Below are 27,631 nucleotides of genomic sequence, written 5' to 3' on the forward strand. Positions count from 1 at the left end.
TTCCATATTTCACACAGTTTTGTAATGATTTCTTTTCATATCTGTGTGATAGATTTGAGTCCTTGAGGAGAGGGAGTCTGTCATTTATTTGTCTTTCATCTTTATGTCTCTAGCTTCTAGCACAATGTCTGTCATTTAATGGGCATTCAATAAATACTTAATAGATAGGTAATGAATGAATGAATTTAGATGCCTGGGTTTTTTCTTCCTACTTGTATTCTATTCCCCACATCCTCTCCAAAGATTTCAGCATCATCAAGACATATCATCCTGTGTCTTCCTTCTCAAGATTTAAATTATAGTGATCACCAAATCCATGTTGATATAACAGTGGTTAAGAAGTTTGAATGTGTTATTTTCTCTAAGCAATACAGTTATGTATTAATCAGAATCTCCCAGAGAAAGCCCCTTAGAGCAGGCAGTTCCATAAAAGGAATGTCAGGAACTTCTGCAGACTGGATGAGGACATGTACTGAGTGAACAAGTCTGTCAACTGCTCTAAAGACACTGTCAATGCCATAGAAAAGCTGGCCTTGTTCATCTAGCAGATCATGGGAGTGAGACAGTCCAGTGCCTCTCTACCCATACAATATATGAAGAAAAGGGAAGAAACACACATTGCCTCCTGGTAGATTAGGGGAGGACTTCTTGTACATTTTTAGCAGAATCTGAGTTCAGACCCAGCAATTAGACAAAAGGGTCAGCAAACTATGGTCCATGGGCTACATCTGCCCACTGCATATTTTTGTAAATGAAGTTTTATTGGGACACAGCCATACCTATTCACTTTTGCATTACCTCTGGCTGCTTTTGCACTTTGATGAAAGAGTTGAGTAGTTGAGACAGACACTGTTTGACCCACAAAATCTAAAATACATACTATCTAGCCCTTCCTAGCAAACATTTGCCAACCCTAGAAAACTTTTTAAAGATGATGCTTTTTGACTAGAAATTTTTATAATCTTCTGTTTATTGTCAATAGGTGCTGCCAATTTTCAAAAAATGACTTAGAATCCTCAAATAAGTATACAGCCTTATATGCTGCTTAGACACCAAAGCTATGATAAGATTTGTCAGTTCTTTGTATCACATGGGTTCAATTCTTGACATCAGCTAATGTTATAAAAATAACTACAAAAATGGTTGTAATAGAACCAAATCTAAGACTCTTTTTAATAAAACAGATCACCATTGCTGGTGAGAAACCTCTACTGAATGGGTGAGATGCCATTGCATTTATCTGAAGTTTTGTCTTTATAATCAATAATCATACACAAACCTAGTCAAGAAACTCATTTTATAGTCCTTGGGGACTGAACACTGTGAAATAAACTTTTACTCTTCAGATGTGCTTGGATTTTGTTTTAAATTAAGAACCACAGAAATACATACCATTTCTAGTGGTAGAGGAAAATATTGCCACCCAGAACTTTCTGAATGTCTCTTTCTGCCCTAGGTCCATTTGTGATGAACACCAATGAAGAGATTTCTCAAGCCATTCTTGATTTCAGAAACGCGAAAAATGGGTTTGAAAGGGCCAAAACCTGGAAATCAAAGATTGGGAACTAGTGGAAAGCAGAAGAGCAGGTCTCGAAGTGTCCTAGAATTTTGCCATTTATGAGACTGAGCCGTTGAAGGCATTCCATTTCTAAAGCTTATTTAGCCGGTGCTTCTAAAGAATTCCACACTAAAGTGATAACATGGTTTTTGTAACAAGAAATGTAGTATATTTCCTGGCACATGCAAATAAACCTAATCATTGTTTCTTTAAAAATCAGTGTTTTTCATTTGAAATACCTAAGTTACTAAGCTTCTGTTTAAAAAGTCATTTTGTGTATGTTTGCCTTTTTTTGCATGTATGGATGGATGTTTTTATTATTTTTGTGCACGTGCAGGTTTTCCAAATCATATTTGATTGCTTTCTGTGTGTCATTGGCAGCAGATGGATGAGCATCTGAGGTCCCTTCTTAAGCAATCCTACTGAGATACAAAGGTCAAAGCTTTGTGCTGGGGTTTCATGTTACAGGTTATCTGCTTTACAATAACGGCAGCCCTGAACATTTGAGTCAGTTCTTAAAACTGCCCTGCTATTGGTAGGGACGCAACAGGATTACAGCCAAGACTTCTCTGCATTTTCTGCCAAAATCTGTGTCAGATTTAAGACACATGCTTCTGCAAGCTTCCATGAAGGTTGTGCAAAAAAGTTTCAATCCAGAGTTGGGTTCCAGTTTTCTGTAGCTGTAAGCACTGGTGGCCACACCACCTCCTTACAAAGCAACTGGAACCTGCGGCATACGGTGGAGAGATTTTTTTTAATTTGCTGGACATGAAATAAATTTACAGTGCTTTCTGATTTCAGGTAGAAGAGATGTCCACCTTCTGATTATTTTTGGAGCATGAGAACATTTTAATTTTTTTTCATCTCTCTCTCCCCACCCCTAAGATTGTGCGAAAAAAGCGTACCTTGCCTAATTGAAATAATTTCGTTGGATTTTGATCAGAACTGATTATTTGGTTTTCTATGTGAAGTTTTGAGGTTTCAAACTTTCCCTCTGGAGAATGCCTTTTGAAACAATTTTCTCTAGCTGCCTGATGTCAACTGCTTAGTAGTCAGTGGATATTGAAATATTCAAAATGTACAGAGAGTGGGTAGTGGTGAATATTTTCATGATGTTGTACGTCCAGCTGGTGCAGGGCTCCAGTAACGAACATGGACCAGTGAAGGTAGGTGAGCTCAATTTTTAATATGATGAAGTTCTTTTTATTGGCTCATACAGAGGACTTTCTTTGCCCTCACTATGTTTGAAACCATATAAAAATGCAGAACCATCCTAGTAGTGGACTGGACAGGATATATCCTGCATTTGTTAGTGACTGTTCTGTTCCTTAGTCTTATTAAACTTCTGGCCATGAGTATTTGAAAATGCTGGGGTGGGGTTGGTTGTGTTTTGAAGTTATGGTAGAACATGAGCAGTCCGGGATCTTTTTGGATGGAGAAGTTTCTCCTCGGTTGCATATGCAGATGGCACAGTGGTTTTTTAATGAAACATTGATTTGTTTTTATGACTGATAACTTTGTGGGCCATTTAGTTTCAGGTCTTTGTGAGCAGCAGAGGTTAGTCTATTTGTTTGGTAAATTGAAAATTGCAGTGCTTTCTATGGACATTTTCTGTCTGCTTTTGCAAATCACCAATTGCCGCCATTCAGAAAAATGTGTTCTCAGAGAGTGTTTGGTTTTTTTGCTTCTTGAAGGGTTTAAAATTCAACACTAATCAAATCTTTGGTTCTATGAGCAAGCATCAAATAGAGCTTAACGAATGGAGAGTAATGCAAAAAATTAACCAGAACGTTACTGACTGCTGGAACAATATTTAGCCCAATTTTATGCATTTCCTAGATTGTATATATTTTAAGCTTCTATTTTGAAAATGATTCGGATGTAATTGTTTTGACTGAAGTGGTGCTAAATCATTATTGATTTAGGAACTTCTGGCCTTGAAAAGACAATTAAATGTGAGTTTGAGTTTTTGTAGCTGTTGTTTAGGACATGCATTTTCAACAGGGATGATATCGCCCCCAGCAGGGGAAATTGGTTCGTGGAGGGCTGAAAAAGTTTTACTCTTTTGATACATCACACACAGACGTACATAGAGTACATATGGTATGTATTTTAAAATACGGTATGCATTCAAATGTCGTAGGGGAAAAATGTCTTAAAAGGCTCCTGGCTGGTGTTGGTGGCCTGGCGAAGGTGGGGGTTAAGATTAAAAAATGTTGAACACTGAGCTGGAGGTGAGTAGGAAGTCACCTTGTTTGGTAGCCAGCACTTTTCTAACTTTTCAAATTCCAAATGTACACGGGAGAACTCACAGTGTTCAGCTCCATTGTACTGCCACCAGCCTTGATATTGGATCTCAAGGCCAGACTGTGGGTCAATGGGAGTGTGAATGTAAGCATAGGTAACAGGAGAAAACTGTCTGACTTGTTTGGAGCAAGTAAGACTTTTCAGACTGTCCAGCTTTGTCGTAAGTTCATAAAACGGAAATCCTTTAGATGTGCTGGGCTCCTCGAGTTTTAAAATATTTCCATTTCCCTTGTAAAACATTACTTTAGCTGATGGTATAGCAAAGGAGACTCTGAATTGTTGGACGTAAGTCATATTCTTTAGGTTTCTCAGCTCTTTTAAAGAGTGCAAGCACCAAGAATGTCTCAGGTCTCCTGGGCACTGTGAAGTTTTATTTATTTATTTATTTATTTATTTATTTATTTATTTATTTAAGACGGAGTCTCACTCTGTCCCCCAGGCTGGAGTGCAGTGATGCAATCTTGGCTCACTGCAACCTCCGCCTCCCGGGTTCAAGCGATTCTCCTGCCTCAGCCTCTCGAGTAGCTGGGATTACAGGTGCGTGCCACCACGCCCGGCTAATTTTTTGTATTTTTAGTAGAGACGGGGTTTCACTGTGTTAGCCAGGATGGTCTCGATCTCCTGACCTCATGATCTGCCTGCCTTGGCCTCCCAAAGTGCTAGGATTATAGGCGTGAGCCATCGCGCCCGGCCGGCACTGCGAAGTTTTAAATGCTTTGAATGTATTGTTAATATATAAATTTGTTGAATGGAGCAACGAAGGAAAGCAGCTGAATTTGCATGTGACAGAAAACAAGTCGTTACGCGTGGAGGATGCAGCATTATATATTTACTAATATGATTAGCAATTTTTTTCATTCTATACTTACTAATACGATTGGCATTTTTTTTCAGAATATATCAGAATTTCCTTTAAAAAGTGAAGCTACATATACTGAACTTATATCCACCCAACCCCTCGCCCAATTAAATTATTTCTGATATGAAGGAAAGGATTGCCTATAGTTAAACAGAAATTTTGGCATAGATGTGACAGAGTGGTAAGCGATAGTGAGATGTATAATATTGGTCATAGTTTTCTTTTTCCTCAACTTTTAAGAAAAGAAAATCTAAGAGGAAACAATGTTTCTAAACATTAAAGTTCTTCTTGTTAAAATTAAAATGTAGTGTGAAAACATATTCATGACGGTAATGGTTTAGGATGGTGGTATTTGAGTTTTTTTTGTTTTTACTTTTTGAAATAAAATGTTGTATTTATTATAAGGAATTTCCATGTTCTTCCTCAGTACTTGGTCCATGTGTATTTTTTTCTCCTCACCCTCTCCTCTTCTAACCACCTCTTTTCCAGAATGGATGGTGATGCCCATTTTGCCCCTAGGTTGTCCTCCAGCCACCCCTAGTCCAATTTTCACTTTCTAGCTTTAAACATTGCCCACTTTTCCAGCTTAAGAGTAGCATTGCCTCTATGATAGTTCTATGTGTCTGTGAAGAATTGTTTTTTTCCTGTAGCAATCATGAAATAGCTACTAGTACTCTGGACAATTGTGCTTACTGCCATTTGGGTGTAAGGCCTCCTAATTTCATTAGTCTTGCCACTTGTGCTTGCAAGGATAGCTGTTTGGAGTCAGCAGTGCCTGGAACATGTGAATTGAGACAAATCTGTTTGAAAATCTCAACTTAAGATTTCAAATGTACTGTGTATACTGTTTAGCTGTTAAGTTTCTCAGTCTAAGAAGAACACGTTTTCCTCTAGAAATAAGGTTAACCCAGTACCTATGCATGGTTCATTAATATAATCAGATTATGGCCTAGATGTGGTATTTATTTCTGTTTCTATTTTCTCCAGTTTTTTAAATACAGCTCAGACAGTCATATACAGTTGTACACGATGTGCACTGCACAACTCTAGGGTGCTCCATGCATATAGACACATCTGTATGTGACAGCCCTAAGTGCAATGTGGTAGACACTCTGGACATTTGGTAAATAAGTATCTACATCCTCACTCTCCTGTCATTCACATTGGTCTTCTGGCCAGCACTATTTCTGGTTTATTTAATAAACAGTTCTTGTCCACAGAAATTTTGTGAGTCATGAAGACATGTCACTATTGCAACAAAGGAACACCAGGCCATGGTAGGCTTTCACAACTTTTTTCTGACAGAATTTGTTTCTTTTTGCTTTATCTTCCCTGTATACTACCTTTTTTTTATCCACCCGCTTTCTTAATTACACTGGTAGAAGAATATTGGTGGGTGATGGAGTCATTCACATTCTGTGTAAGACTAGAATCAGTCCAAGATCCACAGGAACGTGGGATACTTCTAACTTTCATGAGAAGCCACATGGCTCACAAGATTTCTTTACCTTTGTGTCGCTTGCCTTCTCCTGAAATCGTCTCTACAGTGAATTGAATAACCAAGGACTGAGGTGTATTTTCCATATTGAATTCCAGGAAGCAGTCCCCCTCCTACTCCCTGCCCTATTTCCAGTTCCAAAGTCATGTACAGGGAAGTCCATTGACTTTGATGTTGGTCAAATGGCCCAGCAAACTCTTGTCCACTTTTCTGTCAGGCACAGTCCTTGGCACAAAAGACATCTGAAATACTTTCCATTCATTTCTTCTTTATTTATGACCTTGTAGTTAAATGTGTTGAATTATATGCTTCTATACACATCTGTTTTAATCCAGTTACTCACTTATAACTGGTGACTGAAACTTATATCACTATAGCATGTTATTGGTACCCAGGATACAATAGAACCCTCGATATCTTACATCTTCAATATAGTATTTCCTTGTATGACTTATTTCTTAACATAAAAATCCTGTTTTAGACCTGTGGATAAACCTTTACTATAAATCCCAAAGACAATTTCTGGAATGAGAATATGGTATTTGCACACACACACACGATTCCATGTAGAACTTGAGGTAATAAGATCTGGGACTCCCAGATACATTTATTATTACCACAAATGAATAGCGGTGCTACAGAAATAGGCACAGAAATGACGGTAAAATTGTTTCTGAGCACATTTCTAGGCTCAACTTTTTTCTATAACTTAGGATGAACAGAGACAGTGGAAACTGTATATAATTGGGAATGTGACTGAGATGAGACAAAGATGAGATGGAAGCATTTCTTCTTCCCTTGCTTTTCTGGTGGTAGGTTCACTTTTCTGTCTTCCTTGCCACTAGTTCTTGCAGTCCCTACCAAGACACTAGGGCATTATACAGCAAAGACACCCTGAGGCCCCCTGCTACTGCATCATGAAGCCTTAGTTGGTTGTGATGTCTTAGTTCATAAACAATCTCCCTTGTCTGTCATTAGAGCTTTCCAATATTTGACAATTCATTCATTTATTTTTTTCAACAGGTATTTATTGGGCACCTGTATATCTAGGCACTGATCTAGTGGCTGAGAATGAAGCAGGAAATAAGTCTAGGGGCTGGGAATGCAGGAGGAAATAAGACAATGTTTCAATTCTCTTGGAATTTGCATTCCAAGTATGGTGGGTAGAGGCAGACAATATGCAAATCTGTAACATGTCAGGTGTGATAAATGCTATGAAGAAAATCAAGTAGGGGGAGCGGATACAGTACTGAGTAAATCAGAGGAGACCTTTCTGATTCAGTTACGTCTCTGCAGAGTCCTGAAGGAGATAAGAGAGACAGAAGCAACCATCAATGCAGTGGCCATGGTTGGCACAGCAAGTTGGCTTTGATGTCTGGGTATTAGCCAGGGAGCTGGTGTAGCTGGAGGTGGGGTGAATGGAGGCCAGAAGTGCAGTTGTTGAGGTTGGAGAAGTAGCCAGGGAAGATCATGTAAGGTGTGACTGTGCTCCCATCAAACTTTATGGACACTAAAAATTGAATTTTATGTAATTTTCCTGCATCATCAAATTTTTTAAAAAAAAATTTGTTTCAACCATTGGAAAATGTAAAAAATTGTTCTTAGCTAACAGGCCATACAAAAACAGGCTGCAGGTTGGATTTGGCCCATGGGTCATAGTTTGGCAATTGTGTTATTATATAAATCGTTACACTATTTTATCTCCATCATGGTACACATCCATACCTGACATGTTTTATTTGCCTGTGTATACATTTATTGCTTTGTCGCCGTCTACTAGAATACAAGCGTTTTGAGAAAAGGAGCTCTTAATTGTCTTGTTTACTGCAGCATCCCAATCACCAGTGAAAAGCCTGTAATAGAGTAGATACTAAAAACAGTATTTGTTGACTGATTGATGGACTAGACCTCAGGATTTTTAGATGTCCAGGATCAGGATATGAACTACTGCATTAAATCATCTCCAACATCTACTCTTATGATGGCTGGTCTGACTTCATGATTTAAAAAAAAAAATTCTAAAGCATTTTTAAGGCAGTATATTCACCCTGTGCTATTTTCCTGTGGGCATAGGATAGGATTTCTGTGGATATATCAAAGACTCCTCCAGTGTCCTTCCAGGCACAAGCCATCCTATAAGGCGTTCCCTTTTAGGAGCCACAGGTATAGAAGGAAGTCATCTGAGCCCATTATTCCAGCCTGTTGGTAACACAAAGAGAGATGAGCAAAGCAGCATCTGTACAGGGGTCTGGACAAAACTTCGACATCTTGATGTTTTCCTTCATCCCTGAGATCCTTAGAAATGCTACCTATGCTTTCATTTTATGCTAGGTGGTTTGTAAAGTCATGGTAAATTATGGCAAAATACTCTGGTCAGATACTTTATCAGGCTAGGCCAGGATATGCTGTGAAAACAAGCACCCCCAAAATCTTGGTGGTTCATAAACAACAGCGACTTATTTATTGCTTATACCACATGACCAGCCTGGTTCATCCAGGGTCAACTCCACATGGGGATGAAGCTGACTGAGTATCTGATCTTGAATGTTAGGAATCACTATGACAGAGGAAGGGAGAGCCCCAGAGAGCCCCACCCTGGCACTTAAATTCTCTGACCCGGAAGTGACACATATTACTTCTAGTTGCAGCCCCTTGACCCACTGCCCCATCTAGCCACAAAGGGCCAGGAAGTGTAATCCCACCATGCGCTCAAAAGGCAGCAAGATGGAAATATTTGACAAACAGTATTCATGACTGTGACACATAGTGAGTTCTTCGCATTGGTAACTTCTAAGTGCTTCTGAACACACCTTTGACTGTAGAATGTCAAAAACATTCCCAATTTTACAGCAGTGCTGGAAAATGAATTGTATTGAGACAACTTGGGAGGAGTAGGAGGCGACAGAATAAAAAGAAAAACTTCACTGATTTCTGTCACGCCTCCTTTAATGCATGGAAGAACATATCCATTGCTTAGAAAATCACATTACCACATTCAGAACAACTTCAGTGAAGATGGGAAACAACCATGGCTGGCCAATGGGGTAAAGCGTGCTGAAGGAAGACAGATTTATTTCTCAGGAGGCATCTTCTCCCTGGGAAAAAGAAAGACACATATTCATCTCAGTAAATATTTGTGGAATGTCTACCATGTGCCAGGCATATGAGTGAAAATGATGTTTTTATAAAATAAAGATGTCTTAAGTATTGGCATGTCTTACTAACAGTCAGGGAGTTCCATTTGGCCAGTGGGAAGGATAATTTTATGCCTGAAACTTTGGTAATGTAAATTCTTATGCTGATTCTCTTTTTGTCATTCACTGAGTATTCCTAAGTAACTATAACACTCACATATTGGAGATAAGTATCGTTTTCCCGAAATCTAGGTTTGGCTAACATTGCTTCTGGAAAGAGAAAATGTTGAATGTGTTGAATGTCCCTGTGGCAAATTCTTGCTGTTGCTTACTGTTCCATTATGGAGAGTGTTAGAAAGAGTGTAATTTTGATTGAATGACTATGCTAAAAAAACACCCTAAATAAGAAACTGCACAAAAAGAACAGAGTGGAATGAAAAAGTGAAAACAACTTTGCAATGGTGTGCTTCATTTACAAGTACATTGTCACAGCAAGACTAGGGAGGATTGGGCATCTTAGAGAGTGCAGAGGATGTTGATAAGGAAGAGGAAGAGGAGATCAGTGGATGTTGATGTGGGACACTAGATCCTTAGTGAAGAAGCGTGAAAGAGGGTATGCTGGGCTGTCTGCCACTGGCATAGCAAGGCTGCTTTGTAGAAGGGACAATAAAGTTTTGCATAAGGATCCTTTTCCCATCCAATGGATTATGCTATACTTTGGCGGGAATAGGGCTGTAGCAGTTAACCATTGCCACAATAATGCCGTGTAACACAACAGTCCAAATTTCAGTGGCTTAAAACATCACTACCTTATTTTCACTTATGTCTCTGAGTCAGCTGGGAGTCAGAGGATTAAGGCTCAAGGCATAGGTTGGGTGCAGGTCAGCCCCACATGTCTCTCATCCTTCTTTGATCAGTGGGCTAGCAGAAGCATGTGCTTGCAGTGATGGTGGAAATAGAAAAACGTGCAATCATAGGTGAGTTTCAAGCCTCTCCTTGCATCATGTCTTGTAATGTCTCATTGGTCAATAGGGCTGGGAAATATATCCCTCCCTCAGAGAGTTAGGAGTGGAAATGAAATTGTTTTTAACAATAGCCTAATCACCATAAAGGCTTTGGGTGGCACATTGGGCCCTTGATCTTGGAGATCAGTGATAGACTGTAACAGACCTCAGGAACCCCTTGGGGTTGTTCAGAGCATACTTCTAGAGGGTCTGGGGTTGTCTTGCCATTCAAGTCCATCCCACACCCATCTGCCCCCACATATCCTAAGCACAGTTATGTCAAGTGAGAACAGAGGCATTTGAGTGGAGCACAGATTTCAAACACAGAAAGGCAGGACATGGCCATCTCTCCCAGTGCTAGATGATCTGGCTGGGAGAAAACCACAAGCAGTCTTCATCAAATTGGAGGAAGTGGAGGTCCCAGGCATTTAGCCCCCTAGTATGTCCTTAAAAAACCCAGACAGCTTTGGGAGGCCAAGACAGGCGGATCACGAGGTCAGGAGATCAAGACCATCCTGGCTAACATGGTGAAACCCCGTCTCTACTAAAAAATACAGTACCAGCTACTCAGGAGGCTGAGGCAGGAGAATGGCGTGAACCCGGGAGGTGGAGCTTGCAGTGAGCTGAGATCCGGCCACTGCACCCCAGCCTGGGCGACAGAGCGAGACTCCGTCTCAAAAAAAAAAAAAACAAAAAAAAACCCAGACTGCCATGCACACACCCAACTCACAAAATGCACACGCACACACACACACATTCACACACACACTCTTTTCCTGCATTTGTAGTTCCTTTCCTCAGTCTAAGTTTAATTAAACAACCTGGATTTCATATATATTCATTTAAATATAGAATTGCATAAAGGAAAGAGCCACCGGAACCACCAATGGTAGCATGAGGCCTCTGAAATGAAAGACGAGCCCACCCCAACCTTAAATGACCAGGTTTCTGGATTTCAGAGAAGCAAGATCAGACCCTTGGCAGGTTCCATCTGAGAAGCCACAGCAGCCATAGCTACAGCAATAATTACTAGCAAGTGTGCGTTCTCCCTGCCCTAGTTAGTACACCCTATACCCTCAGGTGTCATCTGTTCTAGGTAAAGTCAGACCCTAATAACAAAACACCAAAATGTAAAATGTTGGTTGTTTTTTTTTTTACACACTTCTAAAGACATGTAAAGCCTGAGCAGATACCTTAAAATTCATCTTCTATCTGAAAACACCTCCTAGAACCATTTTTAAAAGGAGATGGAAGCAAGGTGGAGAAAAAAAGTTTGTCTTTGATTTACCCTGGGAAAGTTGTCTTTTAAAAAAATTTTAATGTCTATTTACTGTGATTGGAGTTGCTGTGTCTTGCTCTTTTCAAGCTCACCACTCTGGCTCCTAAGGAATATCAGGGCCCCTAAAACACAGACTTCTAAACCCCAACACATAGGACACACCTATGTGTGGAAAGAAAGGAAAGAGGAAAGAAAGAAAGGAATGCAACATTTATTGTGTGCCCACCGTACACCTGACCCTTTCCTACATATGGCCTCATATAATCTCTTCATCAGCTTTATGAGATGACTATTATTAACAATGCCACTTTATAAATGAGGAAATCAAGCCTTAAGGAAGTCAAATACCACATCCTCAGTCAAATAGCTAAAAAAAAAAAAAAAAAAAAGTAGTGCCTAGATTCAAAGACAGCTTATTTTTTTTTAACTTATAGAGTAAAATGGATTTTTTCCCTTTTGGTGTGTATTTCTATGAATTCTAACACATGTATAGATTTATATAACCACAATAGTTTTGTAATTAGGATACAAAACTATTCCATCACCCCCCAAAAATTCACTTACATTATCCTTTTATAGTCAGACCCTCCTCCCAGCCTCCCAACCTCTGGCAATCACTGATCTGTTGTCCTTCACTGTCGTTTTGTATATTTGGTTCACTGTCATTCTGGTTTTTTGGGAATGTCATATAAATGGAATCATACACTATGTAACAGTTTGAGATCAGCTTCTTTCATTCATACTGCCTTTGAGATTCTGCCAGTGTCCCAGTAGTTCATTCCTTTTTATTGCTGAGTAGTATTCTATTGATTGCTGAACCATTCACCCATTGAATGACACATAAATTGTTTCTAGTTTTTTGGCTATTGTGAATAAAGCTACTACAAACATTCATGTACATGTATTTATGTGAACATAAGGTTTCATTTATCAAGGGTAAAATCCCCAGAAGTAGGACTGTTGGGTCGTATGGTGAGCATATGTTTATAAGAAACTGCAAACACATTTTCCAGGGTGTTATACCATTCAAAGCCAGTTTTGAACAATTCAAATCTATGCTTTCTCCTTTCCAGTAAGCTGTTTCTCCAGATGACAGAGTGGTTTACTATATTAGGCAAAGCTTCATCTTGGGGAGTGTTAATTCCAACTGAGAGCTATGGGAGGCAAAGTTACAAAACTTCAGCTCAGACTCACAAATCTAACTTGATCTGGGAAGATACCTCGACAGGTGGGGGAGGGAGAACATCTGCTGAGGAAGGCTGGGAGTGGAGTGAGACTTTGCTACTTGGACCCCAAACCAGGAAAAATTTGGTGGTTTTGGTTTAGCCTGAACCATCAGGTTAAACAGGAAATGCAAAATGCTCTTCCAGTGAAACAGAAGAAGCCGCTAAGAGGTAGAGGGAACATGGAACTATTTGTATTGCAACCGAATCCACCTCCCCAAACCCACTGCAAAGGGAAATTGCTGACTGCAGTGTCCCTGAACTCCAGGGGGAGTAAGAAGAGAACCACGCCCCCAGGGAACACTTGTAAATCTGTAAGCAAATCTAGGGAAAGTTGTGTGAAATGTGTCCCTTCCATAACTCACCCTAAAGCTTCTGGGTATTCTAAACATACAAATTCTATTCATCACACCCTTTTATCACCAAGCTTCCTGAAGGCATATTGCCAACACAATTTGACAAAGAAAATAGCACCAACAACTTTTCAAAGCCTTGGAAGGATAGTCTCAGACCCACGGCTCTCAAGAGTTCCAGGGATGAATTTAGCAAGGCTGGCCTCCTTTTCCATATATATAGAACAAGAGGATTGTTAATAGCATGGGATTGGAATGGCTCAAGAAAAGCTTTTTGCAGCTCTTTGAGAAAAGTAGCCAGGGTTCCCCCTTAAACCTTCTTTGTTGATGGCCTTATAGCTCAAAACCAGCATTGGAACTGGCTATGTACTCCCAAACCAAAGCCTCTTCCACTTGGCATGTATGTTTATATTCTCATTTATATCTTCTTTCAAATACCTTGTAGGATTGCCTTTTGAAAGGATTATAATTTATACTTTTTTGTTGAATTCAGTAGGTTAAAGCAGTACCTATTTAATTTTATTTTGAAAAATCGGTTGTTCTTGCTTTTTGGGAATTTGAGAGGCAATTTAGTCTGTCATTTAGGATGGCGTCATATAAAGCAGCCAACTTCATCATGCTATTTAGCCTGGAAAGCGATATTGTTGATCTTCAACCTTGAAACCTTGAAAAAGTCATACAGGTTGGGAACTGACCTGCAAACGGTCAGGTATCTTGAGATAGGAAAAGGATTTGCAAATCCAGGTCAGCAAGATACTCACACAAATATTTTGAACCCAAGGTATACATCAAATAGATTTAAAAGACTAAGACTATTTCTGAGCATGCATCGACCATTTGAAGACTAGTGGACTTGCATGAAGTTCAGGAGTTAACCTGGGTCTTGTAACTTAAAATCAGCATTTCTCATGCCCTAAATTAGTAGTAGAGAGACAGTATAGAGAGTTCCTATATAACCCTCACCCGTCTTCCTCTAAGGCTAACACCTGGGAAGTTTTTTAAAAAAAATCCTGATGGCAAAGCTGCAGCCCAGATCCAAAAAAGGAGAATCTCTGAGATTAGGATTCGAGCGTCAGTATTTCTTTGAGGCTTATTCCCAGGTAGATTCAATAAGAAGCCAACATTTTGAACCCCTGCTTTATTTGTGTGTGTGTGTGTGTGAGAGAGAGCTTTAATGACACAAGATGCTTATAGCTACAAGTTATACATGTATTGTAAACTGTATATAACGATATAAAGTGCTAACTAAATAGATGAAGAATGCATAATCACTTTGGCTCAGTTAATCCAATAATTTCCACAATGGGTTCATGAAAAAACTCATCTGACTGGCTAAGTCTTCAATTCTCATTTTTTTTTTTTTTTTTAGAAGAGTACATATTTTTACTGCAATCACGGGAACTTGTTGCACTTTCCAATGTGCAAGTTTGTGCAGTTTTGCTCTTGATTCTATTTACAAATATCTTAAGCCAGTTTTCATCAAACGTATGAAAAATGAAGCCTGCCTTTTTGTCCCCAAATCGTAAACAGGTGTAAAGCTTTTAAAACATTAATCTCACAGTTGCAACAATTAATTGTTGAATTCTCCTTTCCAATACACAATGTTTTCGTTCAACACAGATCTGGGGAGCAGTAAAACGTTCATCCCATGTGTTAGGGCTTTAGATACATACTACATGCTTTCATAATAAACTCTACTGTGAGGATGTATCCAGGTTTTAAGTGATTTTCCATAATTTCACTGATGCTTTAAGAAAAAGAGCAACACTATGTTTATTTTTAATGTTGAAAGAAATAGTAAATATACTCAGGTTCAATGGCACTACTGATAGAACTGCTGCTGAATTTGGAAAGAGTGCTGTAAGAAGTCACTTTCAGGTAAAGAATAATTTTACTTTTCCCTCCTGTAATGCCAAATGCATACTGTAGCAGTTTAGCTAGTCAGTTCTCCTAACTCTGTGGCCTTTCCAGTTGTATTCAGGCTTTTCAAAAATCAGTGAGCCATCAGATTTACTTTCTTCCCAAAGAAATTCAAATACGGGCCGGGGCGGTGGCTCAAGCCTGTGATCCCAGCACTTTGGGAGGCCGAGACGGGCGGATCACGAGGTCAGGAGATCGAGACCATCCTGGCTAACACGGTGAAACCCCATCTCTACTAAAAAATACAAAAAAACTAGCCGGGCGAGGTGGCGGGCGCCTATAGTCCCAGCTACTCGAGAGGCTGAGGCACGAGAATGGCGTAAACCCGGGAGGCGGAGCTTGCAGTGAGCTGAGATCCGGCCACTGCACTCCAGCCTGGGTGACAGAGCAAGACTCCGTCTCAAAAAAAAAAAAAAAGAAATTCAAATAGGTTATAGAAGGCAAATCAAGTGTTATCAGGTTTAAGAATAAGACAGAAATATGGTATAATAAAAAGATGTCCAAAATTATTTAGACATCAACTACAAGAAAGAAAAAAGAAAATTACTTGCAAAACTATTTAGGATATATCATCTTTCTTAAAGATAGCCAGCTATATTCTTGAAAACAAGATAAAAATTTTCTTGTTTAATCTGCATGTTATTTTCCACTATAACACATTAATTTTACAAACATTGATGTGAGAGAGAAGAGTTAGATAGTTTCTGCAAACTGGCAAACCTGGCTGTCATAGTGTTTTTATTCAAGTTGACCTGATGCACTTCATAGATTGCTAGTTTTAAAATTAACAATGTGAACCCCTGCTTTAAACCCTTCTCAAAGTGCAGTCAGCCAACCAACAGTATCGCCCGCGCCTGGGAACTTGTTAGAAACCACTTTGTCAAACTCATTTCCTGGTATGACAATGAATCTGGCTACAGCAACAGGGTGGTGGACCTCATGGTCCACATGGCCTCCAAGGAGTAACACCCCAGGACCATCAGCTCCAGTGAGAGCATGAGAGAAAGAGAGAGGCCCTCGGCTGCTTGGGAATCCCTGCCACACTCAGTCCCCACCACACTGAGAATCTCCCCTCCTCACAATTTCCATGCAGACGCCCTGAAGAGGGAAGGGCCTAGGGAGCCCCACTTTGTCATGTACCACCAATAAAGTTCCCTGTACTCAGCAAAAAAAAAAAAAAAAAAGAAAAGAAAAAGAAAAAGAAATAAAAAAGAAAAAGAAATGCAGCCTCCTGTCTTGGCCCAAACCCACTGCATCAGAATCTGCATTTTAACGAGATCCCCAAGTATACACATTTAAGTTTTGAGAAGCAGTACTATATATAAAATATTCAACAGACCACACAAACCTGGGCCCAATTGCTATTTGTCAGATACATGCATGTATTTATTACTTATAAATTCCTTCATCAGAAACATATTACATGCTTATTACTTTAAAAAGAGGAATCAGACACATATCCTACCTTCAAAAAGATCTCAGTCTAGGAAGGGAATACAATGTGTTCATAAATAATATAGTCTAAGTTAGGGACTTCATAAAATGCTTGATGGAAGAAGTGGCATTTATTTTGGACCTGGAATGAGAACTGAAAGAAGATATTCAAAAGACAAGTGATTTAGTGATGTAGTTTGAATACATGAATAATCTCAAGGTTACTTTTTCTATAGCTTTTGGTGAATCAAGTTGTTTTACTTGAAATTAAATTCATACATTTAATAAATATTTATTCAGCTCTTACTATTGCTATAAGACAGATACCATTACTGCTCAAGTGGCTTTTACAACCTAGTGGGGAAGACAAGCAGATAACAAGAAATGACACAATTCATTAGTGTTACTGGTAGTGTTATGAAGGACAAGGATGGGGTGGCTAGAAATCCATGTGACAGATCAGACCTAGGCAGGGGTGGGAGTTGTGGAGGAGGTTTCCCTGAGTAGATAACATCTAAGCTGAGAAAGATTTAGTTAGACAAAGAGTGAATGGCATTCCAGGCAAAGGAAACAGCATGGACTAAGGTCAAAACAAGAAGAAATCAACCAAAGAACAAGTTGATAAAATGGATGTCCAGTAATATTCCATTGTTCAACTATGCAACATTTTTCATTGCCTCCCAAATTGGGTCAAAGTAGCCCGGTCTTCACGCCTCCAGTCCTTCCTCTTTTTAAAAATTTTATAGAACTATATTGATATAGAATTTGCATACTATAAAATTTACCTTTCGCTTGTTTTCATTCAAGAATATTAGGAAATTTACTGAGTTGTATAGCTATCATCTACATAAGGTCCATTATGCCCCTTTACAATGAAACCTCCATTCTCACTCCCAGCCTCAGGCAGCCAATAATCTATTTTCTGTCTCTAGGGGCTAGAAACTTAAGAGTGGAATTAGTTGGTGTATAATAAATTTAACTTATTAGAGAACTGCTGAACTCTTTTCCACAGCAACAATACAATTTTACAGCTTCATCAGCCATGTATGAGGGTTCCTGTTCCTCCATATCCCTTACAACACTTGCTATTGTCAGTCTTTTTGTTTACAGCCATTCTACTGGGTGTGAAGTGGTATCTCATTTCACCAGCCCCTCTTCCTAACTTCTTTGCCAGATTCCCCACTCCTAAACCTGCTCTATGCGCAACCAAAGTGAATCCCTTGCTGTTTTGTTTTGTTTTGTTTTTTCACTGAGGCTCGTTGATATCCCCAAATTATGCCTTTCTTCACTCTTGGAATGTGTTACTTGACTGGACATTTTTTTCTGGTGAAGGAGAGGGGCTGGGCTGGAAATTGAGAGCTCAAATTAGTAGGAGTACAGAAGGTCTTTGACTTCCTCACAACATGGGACACTTCTAAGTTTCTCCTAAAAACCCCACCACCATACTTTTCCAAATATCTTGCCTGCCATCTTGGTCACACATGACCTAAATTAATACTTAAGAAGCTATGAAGATGCTCGTGCTTCCTCAGGGGAGAATGCTGTGTAAACTTAGAAATTAACAAAAGGAGAAACGACTACCCTTGAAGTTGTACCACAGAAAGGAGCATACATTCAAATGATGGTGAAGTCTTATTAAAAAGACTTTAAGCGGCCGGGCGCGGTGGCTCAAGCCTGTAATCCCAGCACTTTGGGAGGCCGAGACTGGCGGATCACGAGGTCAGGAGATCGAGACCATCCTGGCTGACACGGTGAAACCCCGTCTCTACTAAAAAATACAAAAACTTAGCTGGGCGAGGTGGCGGGCGCCTGTAGTCCCAGCTACTCGGGAGGCTGAGGCAGGAGAATGGCGTAAACCCAGGAGGTGGAGCTTGCAGTGAGCTGAGATCCGGCCACTGCACTCCAGCCTGGGCGACAGAAAACGAATCCCGCTCATTTCAGTGAAAAAAAAAAAAAAAAAAGACTTTAAGCCTCCCAATTTAGAAGCTGGCTTGTGGTAGCCAAGACATTAGAGAATGATTTGTTATTTAAGAGTGAAATTGCTAGTAGTCTTGGATTAATTACCATAAAAAAGCTGCCGCTGTAATAAAAAGCAGAGATCTGGTAACCCTGCTTCACTTCCTTTCTCTTGATGAAAGCCTTTTAATTATTTTAATTTTGATTAGCACTTCCATCAGAAAATAGGAAGAAATTAGGAGCAATTGGCAAAGGTTTAGTAATTAAAACCACTGAAATCAATGGTTTAAGTATGTATTTGGGATAATCACACTTTTTAATTTTTATTTTTGTCTTACTCAAGTGGTTAACATAAAGTTCATTATACAAAAATCAACCAGTGCAGAAAGCCGATTGGAAACAAACAACCATTCTTGAACCCTTTGAAAATGTATGCCTTTGATGAATTAGTTGCCAGGTTTCTACTTATGTTTAATTGTTAGTACTTCCACTTAAAATAGCAAAATGACTGTCTGCAATTTCTGTTATTTCAAACTAGGTTTTAAATTCTGGGGTTGAAAGTAAGCTTAAATAACTCTGAGTACTTGAGTAAACACTGCATTTTTTATGATGAGGCAAGTTGCATGAACCATTTAATTACTTTAATTCAATCCAGAGATTTGATATTTTCTCCTGAGTTCTCACAGTTTGATAGTTTAAAAATATTTCTAAGATTGAATTGAAACCTGTAAGAACTATAATAAAACTGTCTTTTTTCTTTCTCTCTCTCTTTTTCTTTCTCTCTCTCTTTTTCTTTCTTTCTTTCTTTTCTTTCTTTCTTTCTTTCTTCTTTTTCTTTCTTTCTTTTTCCTTCCTTCCTTTCCTTCTCCTTCCTTCCTTCCTTCCTTCCTTCCTTCCTTCCTTCCTTCCTTCCTTCCTTCCTTCCTTCCTTCCTTTCTTCTCTTTCTTTTATTTCTTTCTTTCTCTTTCTTTTTTTTCCCAAGATCTCGCTCCGTTGCCCAGGCTGGAGTGCAAGTGGCGAGATCATGGCTCACTGCAAGCTTGACCTCCCCAGGCTCAGGTGATCCTTCCACCTCAGTCTCCTGAGTAGCTGGGAGTACAGGCATGCACCAGCATGTCTGGCTAATTTTTGTATTTTTGGTAGAGACAGGGTCTCACCATGTTTCCAGTCTGGTCTTGAACTCTTGCGCTCAAGTAATCCTCCTGCCTCGGCTTCCCAAAGTGCTGGGATAACCAGTGTAAGCCACCATGCCTGGCCTTGTATTTTTGGATAGTATTGAGCGAAATTTGCCTCAATAAATACAAATCCTTTCAATATGCTTCAACTTTAAAATCTTCAAAAAGCTGCTTAGTTTCATTATTTTCGTGTGGAAGCAGCATTGTCCCAAAGTTTTATTTTGAAGACTGAATTGTGTACGGAGTACTGTCCAACTAGAAGAGAATGAATAATCAGGAAAAGAGAGACTATTGAAAAATGAAGCTTAATGGAGAAGTGTTGAATTTCAAAGCTGCCAGAGACATTAGCAATTGTTCAGTTTCATCTCCAGATTTCTTAGATGAAGAAGCTGTGGCAAGCCAATTTCACAAACCCGATCTATGATCCTCATGCTCCCCACTCCTCTCACTCCCAGAATTTTGCCTTGATCCAAACTTTACAGAAAAGTACAAAACCACAGGTATGAGTTCACTGAGCTTCCCAGGCAGTCCTGCCATCTACAAACCCATGTCATTCTGTATTTTCCTCTTGTTTCTGAGGGTGATCCTCTCAGCTAGTCACACTATGTCCACTTATCTCTGGCACTTATGTCAAAACAACCCCTCTAGGTCCTGCCTTAGCTCTCCTGCATATACTTTCTCTTTCTTCCTGTCTGTTGCCTCTTTCCCCCAGCTTATAATTCTCCCGCCTTTATTAAAAATATGCACTCACAGACACACACTCACATCTGGATTCCCAGGTACGATAACCTTGTGGATTCATGTTTTCAGATCATTCTTAGTCCATAGAATATAAAATTGATGGAATGATGGCAAACATTTGCAGATGACAATCATTTACAGAAATGGCACTAAAGTCATGAAGCTGAAGCTGCAGGACTTATGGATCTGAGCTAGAAGACAGGGACCATCAAAAATTCAGCTTCAGCTGGAAATGGGCTCTTTGAGTGCACTACATCAGATCCACGAAAGAGGAAGGAAGAGTTACTGCTCATTGCTGCCTGGAGCTGTGACTTCTATGAAATTACTTAACTAGGGGCAAAGGAGGAAGCAGATACTTCCTTGCAACTAGGACTTGAGCTGAGATGATCCCTGAATCATAAATAGTCAACAAGATTCGGATTCAGGACCCAGGGAATCACGGGGTACAACCATAAAACTTCTAAATGTTGGGGAAAGAATAATGAGAAAGAAAAATGAATCTCTGAAAGAAAATGGAACTACTAAACAAAATTCCAAATCACGTTAATATAATTGCTACTAAGAATGACAGCAACAAAATGAATAATCAGGATATGTCATAACTATAAAGTTAAAAATCTAAAATAATTTGAAGAAATACTTAAATATATTTAGAACCCTCAAAGAGATAAAGAAAGAAATAATATTCATAAAATTAAAATGACAAACTAGGGGCGGGGCGTGGTGGCTCACGCCTGTAATCCCAGCACTGTGGGAGGCCGAGGCGGGTGGATCGCAAGGTCAGGAGATTGAGACAATCCTGGCTAACACGGTGAAACCACATCTCTACTAAAAATACAAAAACGAAATAAGCCGGGCGTGGTGGCGGGTGCCTGTAGTCCCAGCTATTTGGGAGGCTGAGTTGGGAGAATGGCGCGAACCCAGGAGGTGGAGCTTGCAGTGAGCCAAGATTGCACCACTGCACTCCAGCCTGGGCGACAAAACTAGACTCCGTCTCAAAAAAAAAAAAAAAAAAAAAAAAAAGAGACAAACTAGGAAGAATATACAGAAATGACAGAAATGTAACAGAAAGTAGATAGGAAGACGAATGAAATAGAAATACTTGAAATTAGAAATATGTTGATTGAAATTAAAACTGTAACAAAGTAAACTCTAGACTCACAACAACTGGAGAGTTGGTGATTGGAAAGATGAACCAATTAATTTACCCAAAACACATTAGAGAGAGGCGAAGGGGAAAAAATAGCTAAATATAGAAGCACATTTAAGAGACATGTAAGATGATTAAAAGCCTCCAACATTTTTCAAAAAAGAGAGTAGAGACAATATTATAGGTGGAATAATGAAAATGATAATGGCTGAGAATATTAAAGAATTGAGAAAAAACAGACAAGTGGCCTCAGATTGAAACTGCCATGAAGGTCTCTGTCTCAAATTCTCAACTCTGCTTTTGTAGTATGAAAGCAGCCATAGACAATAAGTAAGTGAATGCACATGGCTGTGTGTCAATACAACTTGATTTACAAAAACAGGCAGGCAGCAGGCTAAATTAGGCTGGGATACCATAGTTTGATAGCTCTTGATGTAAAGAATAACCATTGTTGGCCAGGTGCAGTGGCTCATGTCTGTAATCACAACACTTTGGGCGGCCAAGGCGGGCAGATCACTTGAGCCCAGGAGTTCAAAACCAGCCTGGGCAACATAGCAAAACCCCATCTCTACTAAACGTACAAAAATTAGCCGGGCATGGTGGCACGCTCCTGTAGTCCCAGCTACTCAGGAGGCTGAGGCAGGAGAATCGCTTGAACCTAGGAGGCTGAGGTTGCAGTGAGCAGAGATGGTGCCACTGCACTACAGCCTGGATGACAGGGCCAGACTCGGTCTCGAAAATAAAGAAAGAAAGAATAACCATTGTTTACGTTTTCATGTATATGTCACCAGATGTTCTTCATATATCCATATAAGTATGTATATATGATGTACATAAGTACCTAAGTAAAAATACATAAGTAATTTTAAAAGAGGTTATATCATAGCTGAATCACACATGACTCGGACCACACTTGCTCTTCTGAGTACCTACTTTTGGACAACTCTCAGTGTCCACTAGCATGTCTAAAAAAAAAAGTCTACTCCTAAAATGCTAATGCATGATGTAGATTTTAACTACAGCTTTTGAGGCTCAGTGGAGGAGGGTGTACATCACACGACCCAATGCAAAGCTTTTTAACAGCCCCTTTTGCTCATCTTTGTTTTCCCCCACTGTTCCTCGCCCTGCAGCAGGCAGCTAACATTCACCTCTCCCTTCCACTCTCCTCTCTCAGCACTGGTCCTTTGCCTCCTCCCTCATCCCAGCTCTACAAATGGCCTCAGCCTGCATACTCCAACCTCCCAGCAAAAGAAACATCTAGTAACTACAGGGTCAGCAAGAGAGCATCTGAGGCCCTAGCCATAGACAGATCACCTTATCATTTCTCCAGCACATTCCAGGAAGGATCTCAGTTCGTTCTGTCCCAATATACCTCTACATCCTTTGTTTTAATGATCACATAGAATTTGTTGTATGCATATATCATTATTTATATAACTAAGCCCCCAATTTTGAACAAGAGGCTACATACTGAAAATTTTTTATCTACCAAGTCTTTTTTTTCTTACAAACCCATCCAATACAGTTGCACTGTATCCGCCAATACAGTTCATGCAACTGTATGGAAATCAAACTCTAGAAGAGTATTTTATAGTTCTATAAGAGTATTAAACTCTTATACTTCTAGAGTGTAAAACCCCAGAAAAGTATTTTGTCAGAAAAAGATTGTGTTTTTGAAATAGTAGGTTTTAAAAGAAAATAAAGAAAGAGGGTTAGAAGTAAGAAAATTCAGGTTATCAGGGGCTTGATATCTTTATTTTGTGACTGTAGGCAGGTTACCCAGGACTTTGTAGATCAATTTCTCAAACAAATAACAGAGATGAAATCAACTGTCATTAGCTACTGTCACAAAAATAATATGACAAACATCTATTCAGTTCCTATGGCTGCCGTAACTAATTATCACAAACTTGGTGGCTTAAAATAACAGAAATTTATTTTCTCACAGCTCCGGAGTCTAGAATTCCAAAATGGAAGGATCAGCAAGGCTGCACGCCCTCCAAACACTCTTGGAGAGAGTCTTTTCTTGCTTCATCCAGCTTCTGATGGCTCTAGGCAATCCCCCACTTGTGACTGCATCACTCCAGTCTCTGCCTCCGTCTTCAATTGGCCTTCCTCTGTGTCCCTGTCTTCTCTTCCGTCTCTTATAAGGACACTTGTCATTGTACAGTATTTAGGGTCCACATAGATAATCCAGGAGGATCTCATTTTAAGATCCTTAACTTCATTACATCTATACAGATCCTTTTTCCAAATTAAGGTAAGGTTCACAGGTTCTGTGGGTTAGGATGTGGACATATCAATTTGAGGCCCACCATTCGATACACTACAGTTTTCTTTGTAAGTGTTCTGAGAACCCAGGAGAAATAAGTAAATCCTTTGATTCAATCAAAAATGAGCAGAATGTGAATCAACAATACTAGAAGATATCCTTTTTCCTAGGCACTGGCATATATTTCAATAGTATCTCTAATTAATTTACAGATGTATTTATGCTTCTAAGTGTCAGCAATGAAGATTATTATGACAAATTTAAAATTTAGTAATTTGTTTTTAAACTGGTATTTTTGTTTTTTTAAGCGGTCATCTCAGTCCACATTAGAACGATCTGAACAGCAGATCAGGGCTGCTTCTAGTTTGGAGGAACTACTTCGAATTACTCACTCTGAGGACTGGAAGCTGTGGAGATGCAGGCTGAGGCTCAAAAGTTTTACCAGCATGGACTCTCGCTCAGCATCCCATCGGTCCACTAGGTTTGCGGCAACTTTCTATGACATTGAAACACTAAAAGGTAGGTGTGTGGATGTGGAGACAAATTCTTTCTCTTTATCACATAGTGACAAATACACTTACTTTCTCCAAAACTCTGCGTAGGGCAGACACGTGTCAGAGGGAGAATGAAAGTCAGTCTTTGATTTCATAACTTCAGTGTTAGTGCAGAATCTTGATTTTTTAATATTTACTTCACAGAGAAATATATGCGATATGATTTTGAGATAAAAAACACAAAAGAACATTTCAAAATATAAAAACAAATTTAACTCAAGGATGTGGGGGCAAAGAAAACCCAGGAAGACTATTGTTCTCAATAGAAAAAAAATCATAAGGTTTACATAGAAAATAAAACCTGGGGATTCATCCACAAGGAGTATTCTACTGCCATACATACATAGATAAAAACCAAAAATGGCCAGGCATGGTGGCTCATGCCTGTAATCCCAGCACTTTGGGAGGCCAAGGAAGGCAGATTGCTTGAACCCAGGAGTTTGAGACCAGCCTGGGCAACATGACGAGACCCCATCTCTATAAAAAAAAAAAACAGAAAAAAATAGCAGAGCATTGTGGTACGCGCCTATATTCCCAGTTACTTGGGAGGCTGAGGTGGGAGGATCTGCTGAGCCCAGGAGGTCGAGGCTACAGTGAGCCATGATCATGCTACTACACTCCAGCCTGGGCAACAGAGCAAGATCCTGTCTCAAGAAAACCACCACCCCCGAACCAATAGATTAGATATAGCTTTTTGGTTTTTATTTCTGCAAAGTTGTGTGATTTTTAATAAAGTGAAAAGTAAAAGTTGGACACTGAGTTGTAATATTGGGTACTGGTATTGCTAGGAGAATAACGAAGGGAGAAAATTCTCAAGACAAAATGATCAAAGCTCCAGACTAGAAAATAACATAATTTGAAATAAGGTTAATGATTGTTCCCTAGTAAGGTATGAAGATTCTTTAAAAGAAAATCAGGCCGGGCGTGGTGGATGACACCTGTAATCCCAGCACTTTGGGAGGTCGAGGTGGGTGGATCACCTGAAGTCAGGAGTTCGAGACCAGGCTGACCAACATGGTGAAAACCTGTCTCTACTAAAAATACAAAATTAGCCGGGCATGGCGGTGCATGCCTGTAATCCCAACTACTTGGGAGGCTGAGGCAGGAGAATTGCTTGAACCTGGGAGGCAGAGGTTGCAGTGAGCTGAGTTTGCGCCATTGCACTCCAGCCTGAGCAACAAGAGTGAAACTCTGTCTCAAAAAAAAGGAAGGAAGGAAGGAAGGAAGGAAGGAAGGAAGGAAGGAAGGAAGGAAGGAAACCAGTGTGTGTAGGTACTGTGCCATAATGAATAAAAAATGCTTGTCAAGTAAAGTTCTGTGGTTTCTGATTAGGCGTTAAAGTTTTTGATGACATGTCAAAACAACAAAAGAAGCTGCTACAGCATTGCTGATCTAGCATTCTAGATTTGATTAACATGATTACCTGGTAACTGATTATATATATAGCATAATTCAAATTAACCACTAGGCCAAAACTATTTTTTTCTTTCTACCTAAAATCGTATTTGTTTTTTCCCATTTGTAAAAAGATGTTGGGGTTGCACAGACCTCTTGTTGGCGGTGGGGAAAGCTGTGCATAGATGGGGAAATATTCTTTGGTAGCACCTTGGGCATAAGTGTGAAAAGGCTTCTTTGTGTTCATGTGTATGACTGTGTGTCTAAGTGAGTTGACATGGTGGGAACCATAGCCTTGAGCTCACTTCAGACAGGAATTTGAAGCTCTAGATGTTTCTATGTGGTGAATTAACATAGCCTTCATGAGAACAAAGGGTTGGCACCTCATCTAGAGGTCAAAGGCCTTAACCAGATTACCTGACTGAAGGCCTGAGGTGAGCCTGGAGCTATTTCATGAAGATGAATGTTACCATAAAACCAAGACTAGGTGATCTAAAAAAAAGTCAATGACGGCCGGGCGAGGTGGCTCAAGCCTGTAATCCCAGCACTTTGGGAGGCCGAGACGGGTGGATCACGAGGTCAGGAGATCGAGACCATCCTGGCTAACACGGTGAAACCCCGTCTCTACTAAAAAATACAAAAAACTAGCCCGGCGATGTGGCGGGCGCCTGTAGTCCCAGCTACTCGGGAGGCTGAGGCAGGAGAATGGCGTGAACCCGGGAGGCGGAGCTTGCAGTGAGCTGAGATCCGGCCACTGCACTCCAGCCTGGGCGACAGAGCGAGACTCCGTCTCAAAAAAAAAAAAAAAAAAAAAAAAAAAGTCAATGACATTGACATTTTCTAAGGAAAAAACCATTAAAATATCACAGAATTTGCAAACCCTATGAATTTATCTCCTAATTTCATAGGGAATCATCTAAAGTTATTTACTAAGTTAGAAGCAGTGAATAATGAAATCGGCATGTTACACCAATTAGAATTTGTTATCAAGTCTCCCTTGTGGATTTCAAGGTAATTTCCTGAGGCAGAGCAGTCCTGCTGGGAAGTAGTAAAGAATAGTAGAGTTATGAAGCCTTTAATCAGTGATGTTGGTCATAATTGCATATGATTTTGATTAAAAGCTTACCACTCCAATTTCAAAACTTAGTTTTATAAAAAGAGAAAAAGCAAATGGAAAGCAACATTTAAGCAGAATTTTAAATTGGGAATATTTTCATAGGTTGGTTTCTTGTTTTTTCAAGGATTCATGATTAATTGCAGTGAATTAAATAATAACCATAATAATACTTAATTGAGTAATTTATCCCTCATGTGCAGCATTCAGGCTTTTTATATAAATATTAATAATCGGAAATGTTTAAAAAGGTTTCTTAGGGGCTGGGCACAGTGGCTTACACCTGTAATCCCAGCACTTTGGGAGGCCAAGGTGGGCGGATCACAAAGTTAAGAGATCAAGATCAGCCTGGCCAACATGGCGAAACCCCGTCTCTACCGAAAATACAAAAATTAGCTGGGCATGGTGGTGCATGCCTCTAATCCCAGCTACTTGGGAGGCTGAGGCAGGAGAATCGCTTGAACCCAGGAGGTGGAGGTTGTAGTAAGCCGAGATCACACCACTGCACTCCAGCCTGGCGACAGAGCAAGACTCTGTCTCAAAAAAAAAAAAAAAAAAAAAGAAAAGAAAAAAAGTTTCTTGGGATAGAATGTTTTATTATGAGGAAAAAACCCCAAAGTTTAGGTAAACTGTGTAGTATAATGCAGTGCTCCAGACAACCCATATTATGTTTTCGGTGATTGAAGAAGCAACATATGAAAAAA

The 27,631-nt window shown here is 39.7% G+C and overlaps 2 protein-coding genes across 4 annotated transcripts in view; both read left to right on the forward strand.

Annotated features, from left to right (window-relative positions):
* The window catches only part of PIR (pirin), a 112,112-nt gene extending 110,338 nt beyond the window's left edge, over nt 1-1,774 (forward strand). For both annotated transcript variants that reach the window (XM_031660517.1, XM_021932407.2), the window contains exon 10: nt 1,457-1,774. In XM_031660517.1, coding sequence (XP_031516377.1) covers nt 1,457-1,569 — 113 coding nt within the window. In that variant the 3' untranslated portion in view covers nt 1,570-1,774. The remainder of the gene's footprint in view (nt 1-1,456) is intronic.
* Nucleotides 1,775-1,870: 96 nt separating this feature from the next.
* VEGFD (vascular endothelial growth factor D) overlaps nt 1,871-27,631 on the forward strand; it is a 40,275-nt gene continuing 14,514 nt past the window's right edge. For both annotated transcript variants that reach the window (XM_003917435.4, XM_031660516.1), the window contains exons 1-2: nt 1,871-2,724; nt 24,173-24,383. In XM_003917435.4, the coding sequence (XP_003917484.1) occupies nt 2,635-2,724; nt 24,173-24,383 (301 nt within the window). In that variant the 5' untranslated portion in view covers nt 1,871-2,634. The remainder of the gene's footprint in view (nt 2,725-24,172; nt 24,384-27,631) is intronic.

This window comes from Papio anubis, chromosome X (assembly GCF_008728515.1).
Source record: "Papio anubis isolate 15944 chromosome X, Panubis1.0, whole genome shotgun sequence".
NCBI lineage: Eukaryota > Metazoa > Chordata > Mammalia > Primates > Cercopithecidae > Papio > Papio anubis.